Source organism: Choloepus didactylus, chromosome 12 (genome assembly GCF_015220235.1).
Source record: "Choloepus didactylus isolate mChoDid1 chromosome 12, mChoDid1.pri, whole genome shotgun sequence".
In the NCBI taxonomy this organism is placed as follows: domain Eukaryota; kingdom Metazoa; phylum Chordata; class Mammalia; order Pilosa; family Megalonychidae; genus Choloepus; species Choloepus didactylus.
The window spans coordinates 69,116,718-69,130,885 of NC_051318.1; the positions used below are offsets into that span (position 1 = coordinate 69,116,718).

The 14,168-nt window shown below is 36.0% G+C and overlaps 1 protein-coding gene across 2 annotated transcripts in view; it reads left to right on the plus strand.

Moving 5' to 3' along the window:
- KLHL1 (kelch like family member 1) overlaps positions 1-14,168 on the plus strand; it is a 449,643-nt gene that overhangs the window by 162,422 nt on the left and 273,053 nt on the right. For both annotated transcript variants that reach the window (XM_037800143.1, XM_037800144.1), the window contains exon 3: positions 5,454-5,590. In XM_037800143.1, the coding sequence (XP_037656071.1) occupies positions 5,454-5,590 (137 nt within the window). The remainder of the gene's footprint in view (positions 1-5,453; positions 5,591-14,168) is intronic.

The following is a 14,168-nucleotide window of genomic DNA, read 5'->3' on the forward strand; positions in this document are numbered from 1 at the left end:
TTTCCATTTGGCATAGCACATTAGCACATGCTGTTTGTCTACATGCAAAAGTTTTGATTTTTATGTGTTCAAAATCATCCATCACTTCTATTGAATCTTTTTTGGTCATTTATTGTACCTAGATCCACTGGACTCCATGGAAGTTTTTCCTTTCTTTCTTTCTTTCTTTCTCTCTCTCTCTCTCTCTCTCTCTCTCTCTCTCTCTCTCTCTCTCTCTCTCTCTCTCTCTCTCTCTTTCTTTCTTTCTTTCTTTCTCAGAGATGATGTATGGATCTGTTTTAATCATTTCCCAAATGGCTATCTAGTGGTCTCAACAGGATATAGGTATTAGTAGATATTTAATTTAGTTTGGAGTGTGTTTCAGTTTTCATCTGATATGTGATTGGGTTTAGGGGATAATTTTCAGTAGCTACAATGAAGACAGCTTTTTCATCAATTCATTTTGTGGAGAGAGGTGGATGTTTCAGGATAGTTAACAAGGTTTCTAGTTCATGATCTTTCTCTTCTGTTCAGGTAATGATGTTCCTTTTCTTAGTGGTTGGTTTATTGTTTTCTTGGTGTTGGTGGTGGTAGTGGTCAAGTTTGTGTGTTTCTCAGTTTGTTGAGTTGGATTTGATTTGGATCTCTTCAGTTTTTCAGAATTCTACATTTTCTTCTCTTGCTTCCTTTCTCTTTTGCCACCCAGTCTCCAAAAGACCTCTCATTGCCTTTTAACCTTCTTCTTCAAACAGCCTTTCTCTGTCTGCCACCTCCATGCCTACATACATGTTAAGTCCATTTCCTGTGATCAGTGCTCTGATCTACCAGGACTTTTTGTCAAAATTTCACACTTGCTGGAGGTAATTTAAACTCTTCATCTTCTAGTTTTCACAGATTCCCCAAATCCTTTACTGGAAAGATATTTCTTTTAGAATTTGGTGTTTGTTTTCAACTTGTATGCAATGTGAAGCCTATGCTGAAGGAATGGGTTTTACATGGCTTCATTTGTTCTTCCTGTTGACTATATGGATTTACTTTGTGTAGAGAGATTAAAATTCAGATAGCCACCATTATCCTTTGGGTATCTAGAATATATAAATTGCCTTTTAAGCTAATGTTATAAATAATATTTCACATTTGCAAGTTGAAGAATTAGCACAGATTTCTGGTGGCTTCCTCTAAAATCAATTTTGAGAAACTAAAGATTTGAAAAGGAAGTAATGGATTTCAGGACTAAAAACAACAACAAAATTATATAACCCATGAAAATCACCCAGAAAGTCAGGTTCCCTTCACTTGGTATGAGTATTGAGTGACAGCAGCCTCTAGTCAGTGATGGCAGGGATAGAAAAATTTTTCTAAAATTTCTCCTCGACTCTCACACATGGCCACATTCTGGTGTGAGTCCTTGGGACAATATCAGGGGCAGGCAATAGCTCCGCTTGGTGAAGAGTTAATAAAAACAGGAATGACTGATGACTTTTCCTTGATGATCCACCACATATTCCTTACTTTTCTACTCTCCAGACCTGGCAGATAATCTATAGATTAAACCTCCTCCCAACATTGCTTCTCCCTAAGGTTTTGAATGTGAACCTTCACCAAAGATGCCTTTGGTTGGAGAGGTAACAAAAGGTGTCATCAGTCATGTTCTGAGGAATATGTGGATTTTCCCATTAGATCTCATCTGTTTCCTCTTCTTAAACTCACCAAAACTTACACTGATTAGTGCCTAGCAACAGTCTACCTATAATATCTGTTAACAGACAAACTCCTGATAATCACAGGAGATGGTGAGCTCAGAGGCCAAAATAATCCAACATGTCTATATTACAGCTCATACAACAGAGTCAGCAAACATGCTAGCTGAAGCAGAATTATTGTAAGTGATGAGCTAATCTTTAAAAATAAGCTTGCTAAACATTCTTAATAAGATAAGGGAAGTTATTAATAATAAGAAACAAGAATAAGAAAGCATAAAAAATGTGGAAATACACACACAAATTTGGACAAATATTTAAGAGAGAGACTAAACTCAAAACTAGACACATTAAAATAAAAGTTAAATATGTCTAAGACCAAAAGAAAATTCTAAACTTTTCCAGGAAAATGAGATCAACTACAGTGTATAAAAGTATAATTTTAAGAGTTAATATCTTGATGCTCCTAGAAAAGCAGAACAAACACATGCCAAAGTGTTATGTAATGCATTAATGAGGATATCATAAAGATGGCAAAACTCGTTCAAAATAGAAAAATAAAGGAAGGATTTATATAATGCTTCAGGAAAGGCATACTTAAATAAATGTGCTGTTAGAGACAAAACAGTTTACTGGACTGCCAGGTTAATAAAACAAAAATATTTAATGTTATTTTCTTTACTGGAATCATTTGCATCTCTACAGAACAAAAATCTGCAGCTTAATAGTCTGGGCCCTAGCCAACAGTGAATAGCAAGTCAAAGACACAGTTCCTTTGGGAATCAAATAACTCTTGGATTGGCCTGTTAGACAATGTTCAGATAGGACACTGCAAGGATGTGATCCTTCCTTTTCCCTTTTGTCCAAGATAGGCATAATTTTTCTTAACAAGAAGAGCAAGAATAAGATTATCAGATTTCTCTGAGCAACCTTGAATGAAAAACCATTGTAGAATAATATTTATAAATGTATTATCAGCTAATACTTTTATATTCAGCTAAATTGTCATTTAAATGTGACAGTATAATAAAAATACTTGTGCATGCAAAACCCAAAGAAGTTTGCCATACAGTGATCCTCATTAAAAACATTTTTGAGAAAAATTTTAATTAATTGCTACAAATAAAGGAGATACTACAATAAAGGTAGAAAATAATCTTGATAAATTCTGTTTTCTTAGAAAATAAAAGGTTATGGAAAAAAAAGAGAAGTTTGTCCTTAATGTCCTATAACTAAAAGACAAACCAATATTTACATGTAAAAAAGATGAAGAGGGAGGACACCAAAAGGATATGAGCTGATGCTAAATACTTGTCCTATTAATGAAATCTTAATAACAAACAATATGATTAAATAGCTTGAGCTGTTAAATATCTTTAGAACTTTACATCCAGCAGTTGAAAGAATATACACTATTTTCATCTCTGTTATTTACAAAATAGGACATGCATTATGCCATAGAGAAGTGTCTATAAATTTAAAGAATCCTCATCTTAAAAAAATATTTTTTCACTATATTGCCAAAAATTTGGAACTTAATAACATAATACTGACTGAAAAACACAAATGTTAACCCAGATTATTGCTGAATTAACCTCAAATTTAAAACAAAGTAATATATGAAGTTACATGATATTGAGAAATGAATCCTAAAGAAAAGTCTACATGTAAATATTTGTGGGACACAATTAAAATAAGACTCACAGTGAAATTCAGGTTTTTATATACTTATTGGGAAATGAGCAAGGTTAAAAACAACTGAATTAATAGCTTCAAAGCAAAATATTTGTAGAAAAGGAAACAGAGCATACCCTAAAACAGAAAAGTGGGAGATAATAAATGATCAGAGAATTTAATTAAATAAATTAATAAAAAAAAGTTCAACAAACCAAAAGCTGTTTTTGTTTGTTTGTTTTTTTTTAATTGGTGAATAGTTTGACCACTGGCAAAATTTCTTAGGAAAATAAGAGGGGAGAGGGAAACTTATGCAAAACACCTAATAGAAAATAACGACAAAAGAGATTTGAAATAATATGTTTTATGAACAGCATACATTAATAAATCTTAGGACATACTTGAAATGAATAATATAATATAATAATATAATATAAATGTAAAATGCAAATGTTGGTGTAAGTAGAAAGAGAGCACATGATTGTCACAAATTATGGAAAAATTGAAATGATATTGAAAGACTACCCTTTCCCCAAATAGTTAAGTCTATATGTTTTTGTCAGGTAAATTCTAGAACATTTTAAAGGAAAAATTCACTTCTTTCTTCTACAAGTCATTACACAAAATTAAAAAGAGTTGAAACTGGCAGCTCATTTCATGAGAATAGTATAATCTTGATTCAAAAATCAAATAAGGAAAACAAGAAAAAAAATTCACTTATTTTATAATTATAAATGTAAAAATTCTGAAGATAAATAAAGATGTCTATTATATGATTTGATACAGAAATTTGATCCAGGTAAGAGGACCTTTATAAATTTTAACACTTAGGTATTATAAAAATATTTAGCCAGGCTTGAAATTGAACATATCTTTTCAACTTAGTAAAGCTTGTATACAAATCACATTCAGCAAGCATATATTAAGTGGAGAAACTTTAGATGGGTTCCTTTTAAGATAGAGGAATACACAGATATGCCCCAACACAGTGTTTAACATAGCAGCAGAGGACATGGATGAAGAAAGGAAAAGAGATATAGAGAATGGACAGAAGCAGGTCAAAGTGAGACTATTTGCAAATGATATAATCATATACCTAGGAGGGCCAAACAGAAGAATCAAAAGGCAACCTGTTAGAAGTAGTAAGGTAATTCAGCAAATGTGCTAGATAAAATATGGACCTGTAAAATTTTCGACCAATAAATTCTAAACTAACAAAAGCCAGCAATAAAATGGAATAGTTAAAAACAACACACACATACACACACACACACACATGTTACACACAGTAGCAAGAAAACTGTAAACTATGTAGGAATTAATAAAGAAAATAAATACAACAGTTATAGGTGAAACTCTAAAATTCTAAAAGAACAGAAAAAATAGCTAGAATAAATGGAGAGAAGGTTCCTATTTTTGGGTAAGATGACTTTATATGGAAAAAATATGTCAGAACTCCCCAAATTAAATAAAATTCAATGCAGTTCCCATCAAAATTCCACTTGAATTGTTTGAAGAAATTAACGAACTTACACTAAAATTTAAATGAAAGTCTAAAATCCACTAATATTGAATTCAAAGAAGAATAAAGAGGAGGGATTACTGAATTGGTTATAAACACATATTTAGAATCATAGTATTAAAATAAAGTAGTATATTAGCAAATGAATAGACAAATAAGATAAAAGAGGTTAGAAATCTCAGAGACAGATTAATACATAACCAGGTCTCAAATATGTGATAAATATGGCACAGTCATTTACCAGGGCAAATGTAATTCATTAGTAACTAGTGCAATGAAAATGGGTCAGTATGTGGAAAAAAGTAAAATTTGATTCCTATCTAAAAAGATTAAAGCCCTAATGTGTAAGGAAAAATATAGCATAAATGATAGAAGAAAATGTAGGAGAATGTTTTGTGCCAAAAGTTGGAGCAGGACTTTCTAAATCAGTTTTTAGAAAAATACAATCCATAAGTAAACAAACAAACAAACAAACTGGTTGCTTGCTTGATTTTGTCCTTTGCACTGCATTCTGGTTAGCACTTAGCATTTTTATGTTCTATGTTCATGACCTAAATTGGATTCTGTGACTCTTTCAGGCTTGTTCTGAGTTCAGTCTCCGACTACTTTGCTGCAATGTTTACAAGTGATGTTTGTGAAGCCAAGCAAGAGGAGATAAAGATGGAAGGCATAGACCCCAATGCCCTCTGGGACCTTGTCCAATTTGCATATACAGGTACTGTAAATTGCAGTTTTATTGTGAATTTAACTAAATTCTTCTGGGTAGATTTGTCCAAATATGATCTTAGCCATTTTATCAGATGAAAGAATATCTAATGGGGGAAAAAAACAGACTAATTTCCATTTGTCACTGAAATCACAAAGTATGTCTATATTTATCCACACATTCTACTCCCTTCCACAAAAGATTTTAAAAGGCTTTCAAAATAAATAAAATAAATGGTTGAGGAATTAAACTTGGGAGAGAGGAAGGAATTATATAAATAATTTGTTATGTCTACACTTAGAGCACTGGGAAGGGAATTCGATTTTTAATTTCTTCCTTTTTAAAAATTATGGGTTCAAATAACTCTTTTTTTTTCCAGTAATATTCCATTTTTACATTCACAGAACATTTAATTTGGCGTTGCTAAACTTAGTTGAAACAAACAATCAAGATACTTAGAATTGTGAGCATGACTAGTTTTCGAAGCTTTTATTTTCTGATTGACTATGTTGATGTTTTCTACGGGTCTTTACACCATACTGCATTTAGCATAGTCGAATAATTTTGCCAATTTATCAAATGTTTGCTGAATGTTGTTCAATGTTAAAGGATTATCTGTAGTTCTGGAAATAAACTAATGAATAAGCCATATCTCTTATTCTCTTGCCTTCCAGAAGTTCACAGTCAAAGTGCATCAAAGGGTTAGATCAGCGAATATATATGATACCATGACAAATTTAAGTGAAAGTTAGCAGGCATAAAACATGTTGTTCAGAGCACCATCTGGGCTTAGATTCATTTAAAAGGGAAAACATCTTACTAACTTTCCAAGAGCAGAATTTCATAAATGTAATAACTGAAAGACAGAGAGGAGATATTATGATAATAAAATTGTGGGAGAAAAGCTAGGACCAATAGAATGTTGGTTTGTTTGCTGTAGTGTTTGTTGGGAATGGCATATGGCTCCTTTTGCCTGAACCCTCCATTATGGTGTGAGACTAGGAAAGAAAGGCAGATTAGGGCCTGATTACTGAAGCAGCAGGGCCCTTGTTAGGGAGCTAGCACCAGGCAAATACTCACCCAGTAAATGAAGCTTCTTCAAAAAGAAACACACACATACTTCAGGTGCTGAATTTCAGAGCAGAAATGTTGATGGAAAGACCTAGATGTTTTCTGGCCACATTAATTTTTAATAGTTTTCCAGTGTGCATACATTCCCCAAAAATATGTATGTAAAAGGACATTGGCCTCCAAGTTAAGATAGCAAATGTAACCAACTAATTGTTTCCTGAAAAAGGTAGACTCATGAAAGAGCTAACATTTTAGGAGTCTTTCTAGTAACAGAAAGGCATGGATCCAACACTTAGTGCCTCCATGCCCTGGCAGCCTTGCATTACTTGCATGCAAAAACTAGGTCAAAAGATACTTCACATTGTGCAGCAGGAAGTTGGAAAGTGTTTCAAAGCTCCCTGCTGAATATAATGACCCAGATTTTGGCTCTGCTTTCTAGAGGGCAGGGGGGATCCAAAGCTGCTTCCCAGCTGCCATTGTCACTTTGGCCTTTGCTCCAATACCCGTATCTCCTTGGTGGTTCATATATTTCTAATTGTTAGTTTACAGAAATGTGCTAGACAAGCAAGTAATTTGTGTGGTATCATTGGGAGAATTGTAGGCATAATCTAAAAATGATAATAACAAATAATACCTTGTCTTTTGCTATATATATGATGTCACTTATTTTAACAACAGAAGAGATGAAGTGAGCAATGGTATAAAAAAGGAAGAATAGGAGGTTTCTGTAATCATCTATTTAAGTAGCTAGTTGACTGATCTCTAAGGCTTTTCTTTGTAGAGGGCCAAAAATAAAAGCTTCCCCAGAAAGGGGGAAAAATGAATGAGCCATCCATCTGGCAATATTTTCTTAAGTTTTGCAATGTGAGAGACTTTGGAGACCACAGAGAATCAAATATGTCAAGATGTGATAGTAAACTATTAGTTTTAGAAGCAGTGTGTGCAATAGAGGTGGGTCAGAGTGCTTTAAAAGGATTTAAACAGATAAAACTTGCCAAGAGATTTGTAAAGTCTGTACGGTTTGAAAGCACCACACATAATTAATTTCATTCACTTAGAAATTAAGGAAAAGAATGAAAGGGTAAAGTAGCTTGGAATGAACTTTTGACTAAGATAAGTTTCATTAATTATAGAGTTTAATAACTTTTGATGTGAAGAAGAGGGAATTGTTTTTTTAAATAATTTGTTATAGTAAAAATGTGTGCATGAAAAATGTAAACACCTTTCCTACTTATTCCTACGCTACCCTACTCCTGCAGATTAGAGGGAGAAGGAATGGAATCAGGGGCTTTGTAGGGTTTTAATAAGAATTACAGCAAATATTTACAGAATTTTTTTCTGTTTACAGGAAAGAGTGACTTGGGTAACAAGAGGTGAGGGCAGTGGTGATAACAGCTGAAAGAAAATATATTTCTAAAGAAAAATATATAATAATTTAAAAGGAAAAACATAAAATAGAATGAAGAAAAAAATTAAAGAAAACATTCTTGAAAGTATGATGGCTAAAGATACAATCATAATAAAGGTGCCAACTTATTGAAGTCTTAAAATGAGCTCCTTTACTTAAAATAAAAGGTACCACAAGGCAAATTTTCACTCCTTGTAATATCTCAGATGTGGAAAGGAAATTAAAATTTATACTGGTGTTAGAAATAATTATATATTTAATATGAGGTCCACACAACTTTTCAAAATTCTTAATTAACTGTTTGAACACTTTTAAAGTTTCTTCTCTTGAAACTTTCCATTTGATTTTCTTTATAGTTTTTCAGTAGGTAATTTGAGTGTGATTTTAGTGATTCATAGAGAGAAAAGATCCATTTAAGCAAGAATGTGCATATAGTCTTGTCCTTTCACAATCGGTGTTTTATGTTTAAAGTTTGAATACTTAACTGTAATCAAAGGAGTACAAAAATGTAATATTGTATGTCAGTTTTTGAAAAACCAAGCCGTAATTCAGTTAACAACATTTGAATACTTGTTGTATGAAGAGGTTTACACTGGTACTGGAGGAAGATACTATAAAATTAAGACAGAATGGATTCAGATCAAAATTACATAAACCTCTAAACAAATTTGATGATGGACAGAATTACTGAATTAGGGCAGAGTGTAGAAGCTCTTTATTTTTGGTTCAAAATCAGTAATATCTATCTATTTAATTAATGGCATTAGGAGTTATGTCAAGTGAACTTACAAACAGCCTTTTAAACATTTGGTCATAGGTAGCGGAGCCTCTAAAATATAAGTTTGCTCCCCTCGAAAACAGAGACTGAAGATACTGCTCATTTTGTGCAAAAATGCCTTTGATTCAGCAACAGTGAAACTAACGCTTTTCTGGAGTTATTCTGAAGAATATCCTCAGAAGCATGGAGTCAGAGAAGAAAAAGCATAGTGGTGCCAAACTCTGTTTTCAAATCACTTAGAAAGTTAGAGACGTATAGGACTTTAGAATGTCTACATGAACATTTTACATTTTACAGATGAACGTTTTACTGTAACTAAGCCTATGGTGCAAAGCAGGGACACTTGAACTTTTTTCAAAATTACGTATTTGACATTTCAAATAAGCATTGATGAAATCTTTAGATTCATCAGAACTTTGTTGTCTCCTTTGAATTAATATGAAGGGCAAGATAGTTTTTTTCAGTAGTTAAGAGCCTTTAAAATTTTTAATTCAGCCCAGCCAGTGAGATAAACTAACTTGATGAAGATCAATATTAATATGTCAATCTGTTAATAGAATCTGAACATCAAAACACAAATTGAATGCTCTTTTCTCTATCACATTGCTGCCCATTTGTTGAGTATACTTTCCGTCAGTTCGTTGGAGTGAATTTGACCTGTTCTGCCCTCCATTTTGCTAGATAGTTGCTCACTACAGACTTAGTTATACTCCCAGTCTAATGCTAATACTTTGCTAGCATTAGCAATGGTGGCAGTGGTGCTTGAGCTTTAAGCACATTAATGCCTAATGGCCCTCTCCTGTGAATGCAATGAATGACACTCAAGTTTTATTGCATGCCTACTAGGTGCTAAGTCCTCTAATGACCTCTGAGAAACATCCCTGCCTTTAAGGAACTTTGCAATTTAGGGTTTAAAATAACTATCCTTTGTTATCTTCCTTTGGTATACGCATAATACTCTTTCTTATACACGACCAGATATTTCTTCATTAGAGAATGGTGCAAAATAAATTTTTAGGGCTAATATCTTAATTTTGCTTATATATTGTGGGATTTCAGTGCCAGCCAAAAATTGATGATCTCATTGTGAAAAGAGGAAAATACATTTGAAAAGAACATTTGGGGTTCACCTATTTTAAAGTTGCCTTCAGCTGATAGAAATTTCCTCCTGGTTTATCTCTTGCATAGTCCCTGCTATCTTGACATACTAGTAAATATACTGTGTTCATTGATGCTTAAGGAAATAGAGTTCTAACAAACATGGGAGATGGAATTGCAGGGTTACTAACAAAGTGTCAGGTCCTGTAGAGAACTGATAAGGACAAGGTTTAAATAAAGGAAGCTGTCCATCTAGCCACAGTATTTAAAACAGGAATAGAAAATTAAACTGCCAAATGGCAAACCTTTAATCATTCTGAAGAGTTAACTTCCTTGTAAACTAGGTTTGTGTGCCTCTGAAGTTAATTAAAATCTTGGTACATGCTAAGGAATGTTAAGATGACTTCTGCTTATTGTCAAATATTTTAATGAAATGTACGTGTATAGGAGCTGAGATATTTAATGTTCTGCTTTAATATTAAAAAGTATATATCAATATTTTCAGCCTGGACTTTACCATCTAAACTCCCTTCAGAATTTTTATTGTAATTAAAAGTAAATTATTGTTTCATTTTTATTACCAGTTTAATTTAAGTGGCATGAATTATGCAAGTGCATTAGCAGAATATTAGTTTTAAATAGGGCTTTTACTAGATGGCAAAATTCTGCCCTCAATTTAAGAAATTGAGCCTTTAAAACAGGTTTTATATATTATTATTACCCATTAATTAGAAAAGTTGATTTAAATAATTTTCATGTAATGTAGAAATAACCTGTATATTCTGTAAGAACAAAATTAAGAATAAAAGTAAAATTTGTTTTATATTGCCATCTTACCCCTGCATTTCCACTATTTTACCAAGAAGTCAAGTGTGTGTGTGTGTGTAACATCAAATACAATTTTATGAAACTAATCTGGGAAAAAATATTGTATCACAATAATCAAAAATGATGTCCATGTTGTGAATATTGTACAACTTTTGTTATTGTTATTAATCTGCATTTGGCTTTATGCCCTGGGATTTCATAGGGGGACAGTAAAAGAGATAGCTGTGAAACTTGATATTCACTAGCTGAAGAGGAATGGTTATGTATTTTTTTATACCATAACTCACATTTACTTTCTAAGTTTCCAAGCAAGGACAGTCTCTGAGGTGTCATCTCATAATCACAAAAGTCTGTGTTTTAGTTTCCTAGCTGCTAAAACAAATATCATATAATGGGTTGGCTTAACAACAGGTTTGGGCTAGAATATCTGCTTCCTCTCAGGGTTGGTATCTTCTGGCTGCCTAGCAATCCTTGGGGTTCTCTGGCTTTTCTGTCATATGGCAATGCATATGGCAGCATCTTCTTTCTCTTCTGGTTTCCTTTGACTTCCAGCTTCCAGCTGCTCATGGCTTCCCTTTCTGTGTCCAATTTCCTTTCCTTATAAGGAATTCAGACATGTTGTATTAAGGCCCACTTTCATTCCGTTTGGCACACCTTATCTAGTAATATCTTCAAAGGTCTATTGACAAATCGGTTCACACTCACAGGACCATGGGTTGGGACCTGAACTGCCTTTTGTGGGGAACATTATTCAAACCCCAACACTCTGCTTCCATGTATCACCTGATTTTATTTTATTTTATTTTATATTTTATTTTATTTTATTCTATTCTATTCTATTCTATTCTATTCTATTCTATTCTATTCTAATTTCTGTTCTTGATGTTGTAATTGCTTATATTTTCTTCTTTACTTTGGTCTAGAAAGACTAGGTACCAAATCACACTCCACCATTACAACTGTGCAGGGTACATGCCATGTATACTAGTTCATTAATCGTATGTCTGACTAAATTTTTTGAGGGTTATTTGACTGTCCGGCGCTGCCCCGCTCGGTCCCCGGTTCCCGGCCGGCGAGGGGAAACAGGGAAGGAGAGAGAGAGATGCAGACTGCGCGAACTAACCTGGTCATGAATCACGACTCGAACCACACGGCAGTTGTGAAAGCAAGCCCTTTACTACAGCTAGATGAACATTCTGTGTTACTGGTTCCCACACGGGGCACGGCGCCTCGTGGGAGAGCAGCCTCGATGTGGCCGTCAGGCACGGCTCCTTGTGGGCTGTCTCACCCTACCCCGTCCGGGTAAGACCTTTTATACACAATTAACAACCAATAAGCTTCTAGGCTAGTATCGCGTATACAGGATTTCGATTGGTAGGAGCGGGTGGCGGATACATGCGTCACTATGCGGAAACAGGATGCAGGCGCCATCTTGGCTCACTCGATGGGCGGGGGTAACTCTAGAGCAGGCTGCAGCGCATACGCTAGGCCCGATTCGGGAGGCGGCTTTCCACATCTCCCCCTTTCTTATTTATTTTTGACCCAGTGTCTCCAGTGATGAGCATGCTCCCGTGAACCCAAATGGTTCACAACCTCTTTGGTGCTTTGGGGAGTCTGGATTAGGCCTCAGCCATCCAGCGGCGGAGCCTCTAGCACCAACCAGAATGCTCACGTCATATGGAGACCGGAGAGTCCGTAAGCTGGAAACAACGTGACTCTCCCTGCAGTGCTTTGCCTGGCAACTGGGGAACAACGACGGGGGCAGGAACAGCAGTAACCAGAGTCGGGGGTGTCACTAGGTGTCTCTGTGCAATGGCTAGGGTCCAGTCTGGCCACAACTAGGACTCTGCCCTAGAGACCCACCTGAGACAAAATTATGACTACTGGTGTCGCCTTTTACACCCGAGAAACAGCCATGCGATTCGCTACAAATTTTGCTCCAAAGCGCCCCACCTGAGGCGACCAGGAAGGGGTATGGTTAATAAATCGGTCACTATCGGGGGTAACAGAGGTGGGAGTCATAGCCATCATAGTGGTAACACGCAATTGCTGCTGCGCTTGAAACAGGCGTTCTAGCAAACATTTAACAACGACTAATCCCACCAATAATTCCACTGCAATGAGGATCCAATTAGTTAAATTGGGCCAAGAGAACCAGGAAGAAACACTGTGCAATAGTTTCTGTAGAACCTCGCCTAACCCGGAGAGATCGACTTTAACGGGTTTTAACTTGATCCCCCCAATTGTATCTAAACTAGATTCCACCTGTTGGGAGAGATTAACAAATTCAGGAAAATATGACCTTTTCAGCCAATCAGAGACTCTGGAAATGCTTCCGGTCACGTTGGCCCTGACAGGAGTGACACAGAGTTTAACCGTAAGCCACCGGGTGTCACATGTTTGCTGAAGCACTCTCCAGAGTCCATCTATTTCCAGTCCAAGTTCATCTATCTCCGCTTGGAGTTTCTGAATGGCCTGGAAATTTAAGTTCAGCATCTGATTGTGGCGGCGTAGCACGTCTCGGGTAAGGTTGACCAAGCCATTTACCGTTTCCATCGTTATGGCGAGCTGCCGATCTGTCCATGCTTGTAGCACAGCCTGCCCGATCGTTGGGACAAACAAAGAGGAAGCTACACTGGCAGCATTCGATAGCCATTCTTTTATGCCTCTTGGACGCCTAGACTTAGAGAAGGGGATATTGTTAAGTGAAACAACTTGAGAAACAGGGCCAACCCAGTCGGTTGCCTTGACGGGGAGCCAGACATAACTTGGGCGATACACTAGGATAGCGGGGCGGCGAGGCATCCGGGTCTTTGGAACGGTTGCAGACTGTAGGAGCAAGCCCTGGAAGGAAAAGGCACCTTTGAGTCTCCTTTTTACTCAAGATCCCTTCACAAGACTGGCGGCTCTTCCCTGTAACGTTAAGAAATTCAAGCAAGACTCCCTTACTTAACTCGCCATTACCAGTTTCACAAGTAGCATTCGCCGCAACTGTGGTGTTGACAACCTTGACAGAGAGGTTAGCAAAAGAGAGGATCAGTGTGTCATTGGTGAGGGGGAAGGACTCGTTGAAGCTTGTGGAGGAAATATAGTTCCACTAAAAAGAAAAAGGCAGATTAGAAGGATTGCTATAGGAGAGCAAAGAACAGAGTTACCGATCCTCTTTTTGGGCAACCGCGGGGTGGTCAGTCCTACTATTATCGTCTTGTCGGTCGTCGCCATCATCAGCAGGGTCGGAGGCTTGGTCTAATGGTTCAGGTTGTATATTCGTTGGCGTTTCTGACAGCTGTTCCTTGGCTTCTTCAGGTGATGTCACGGTTCTCACCAGTCTTTCCGGAACCCACACTGGTTGACGTCCTGGTTCCTGGGGAAAAACACAAACAGAGCCTCTGGCCCAGCTGAGC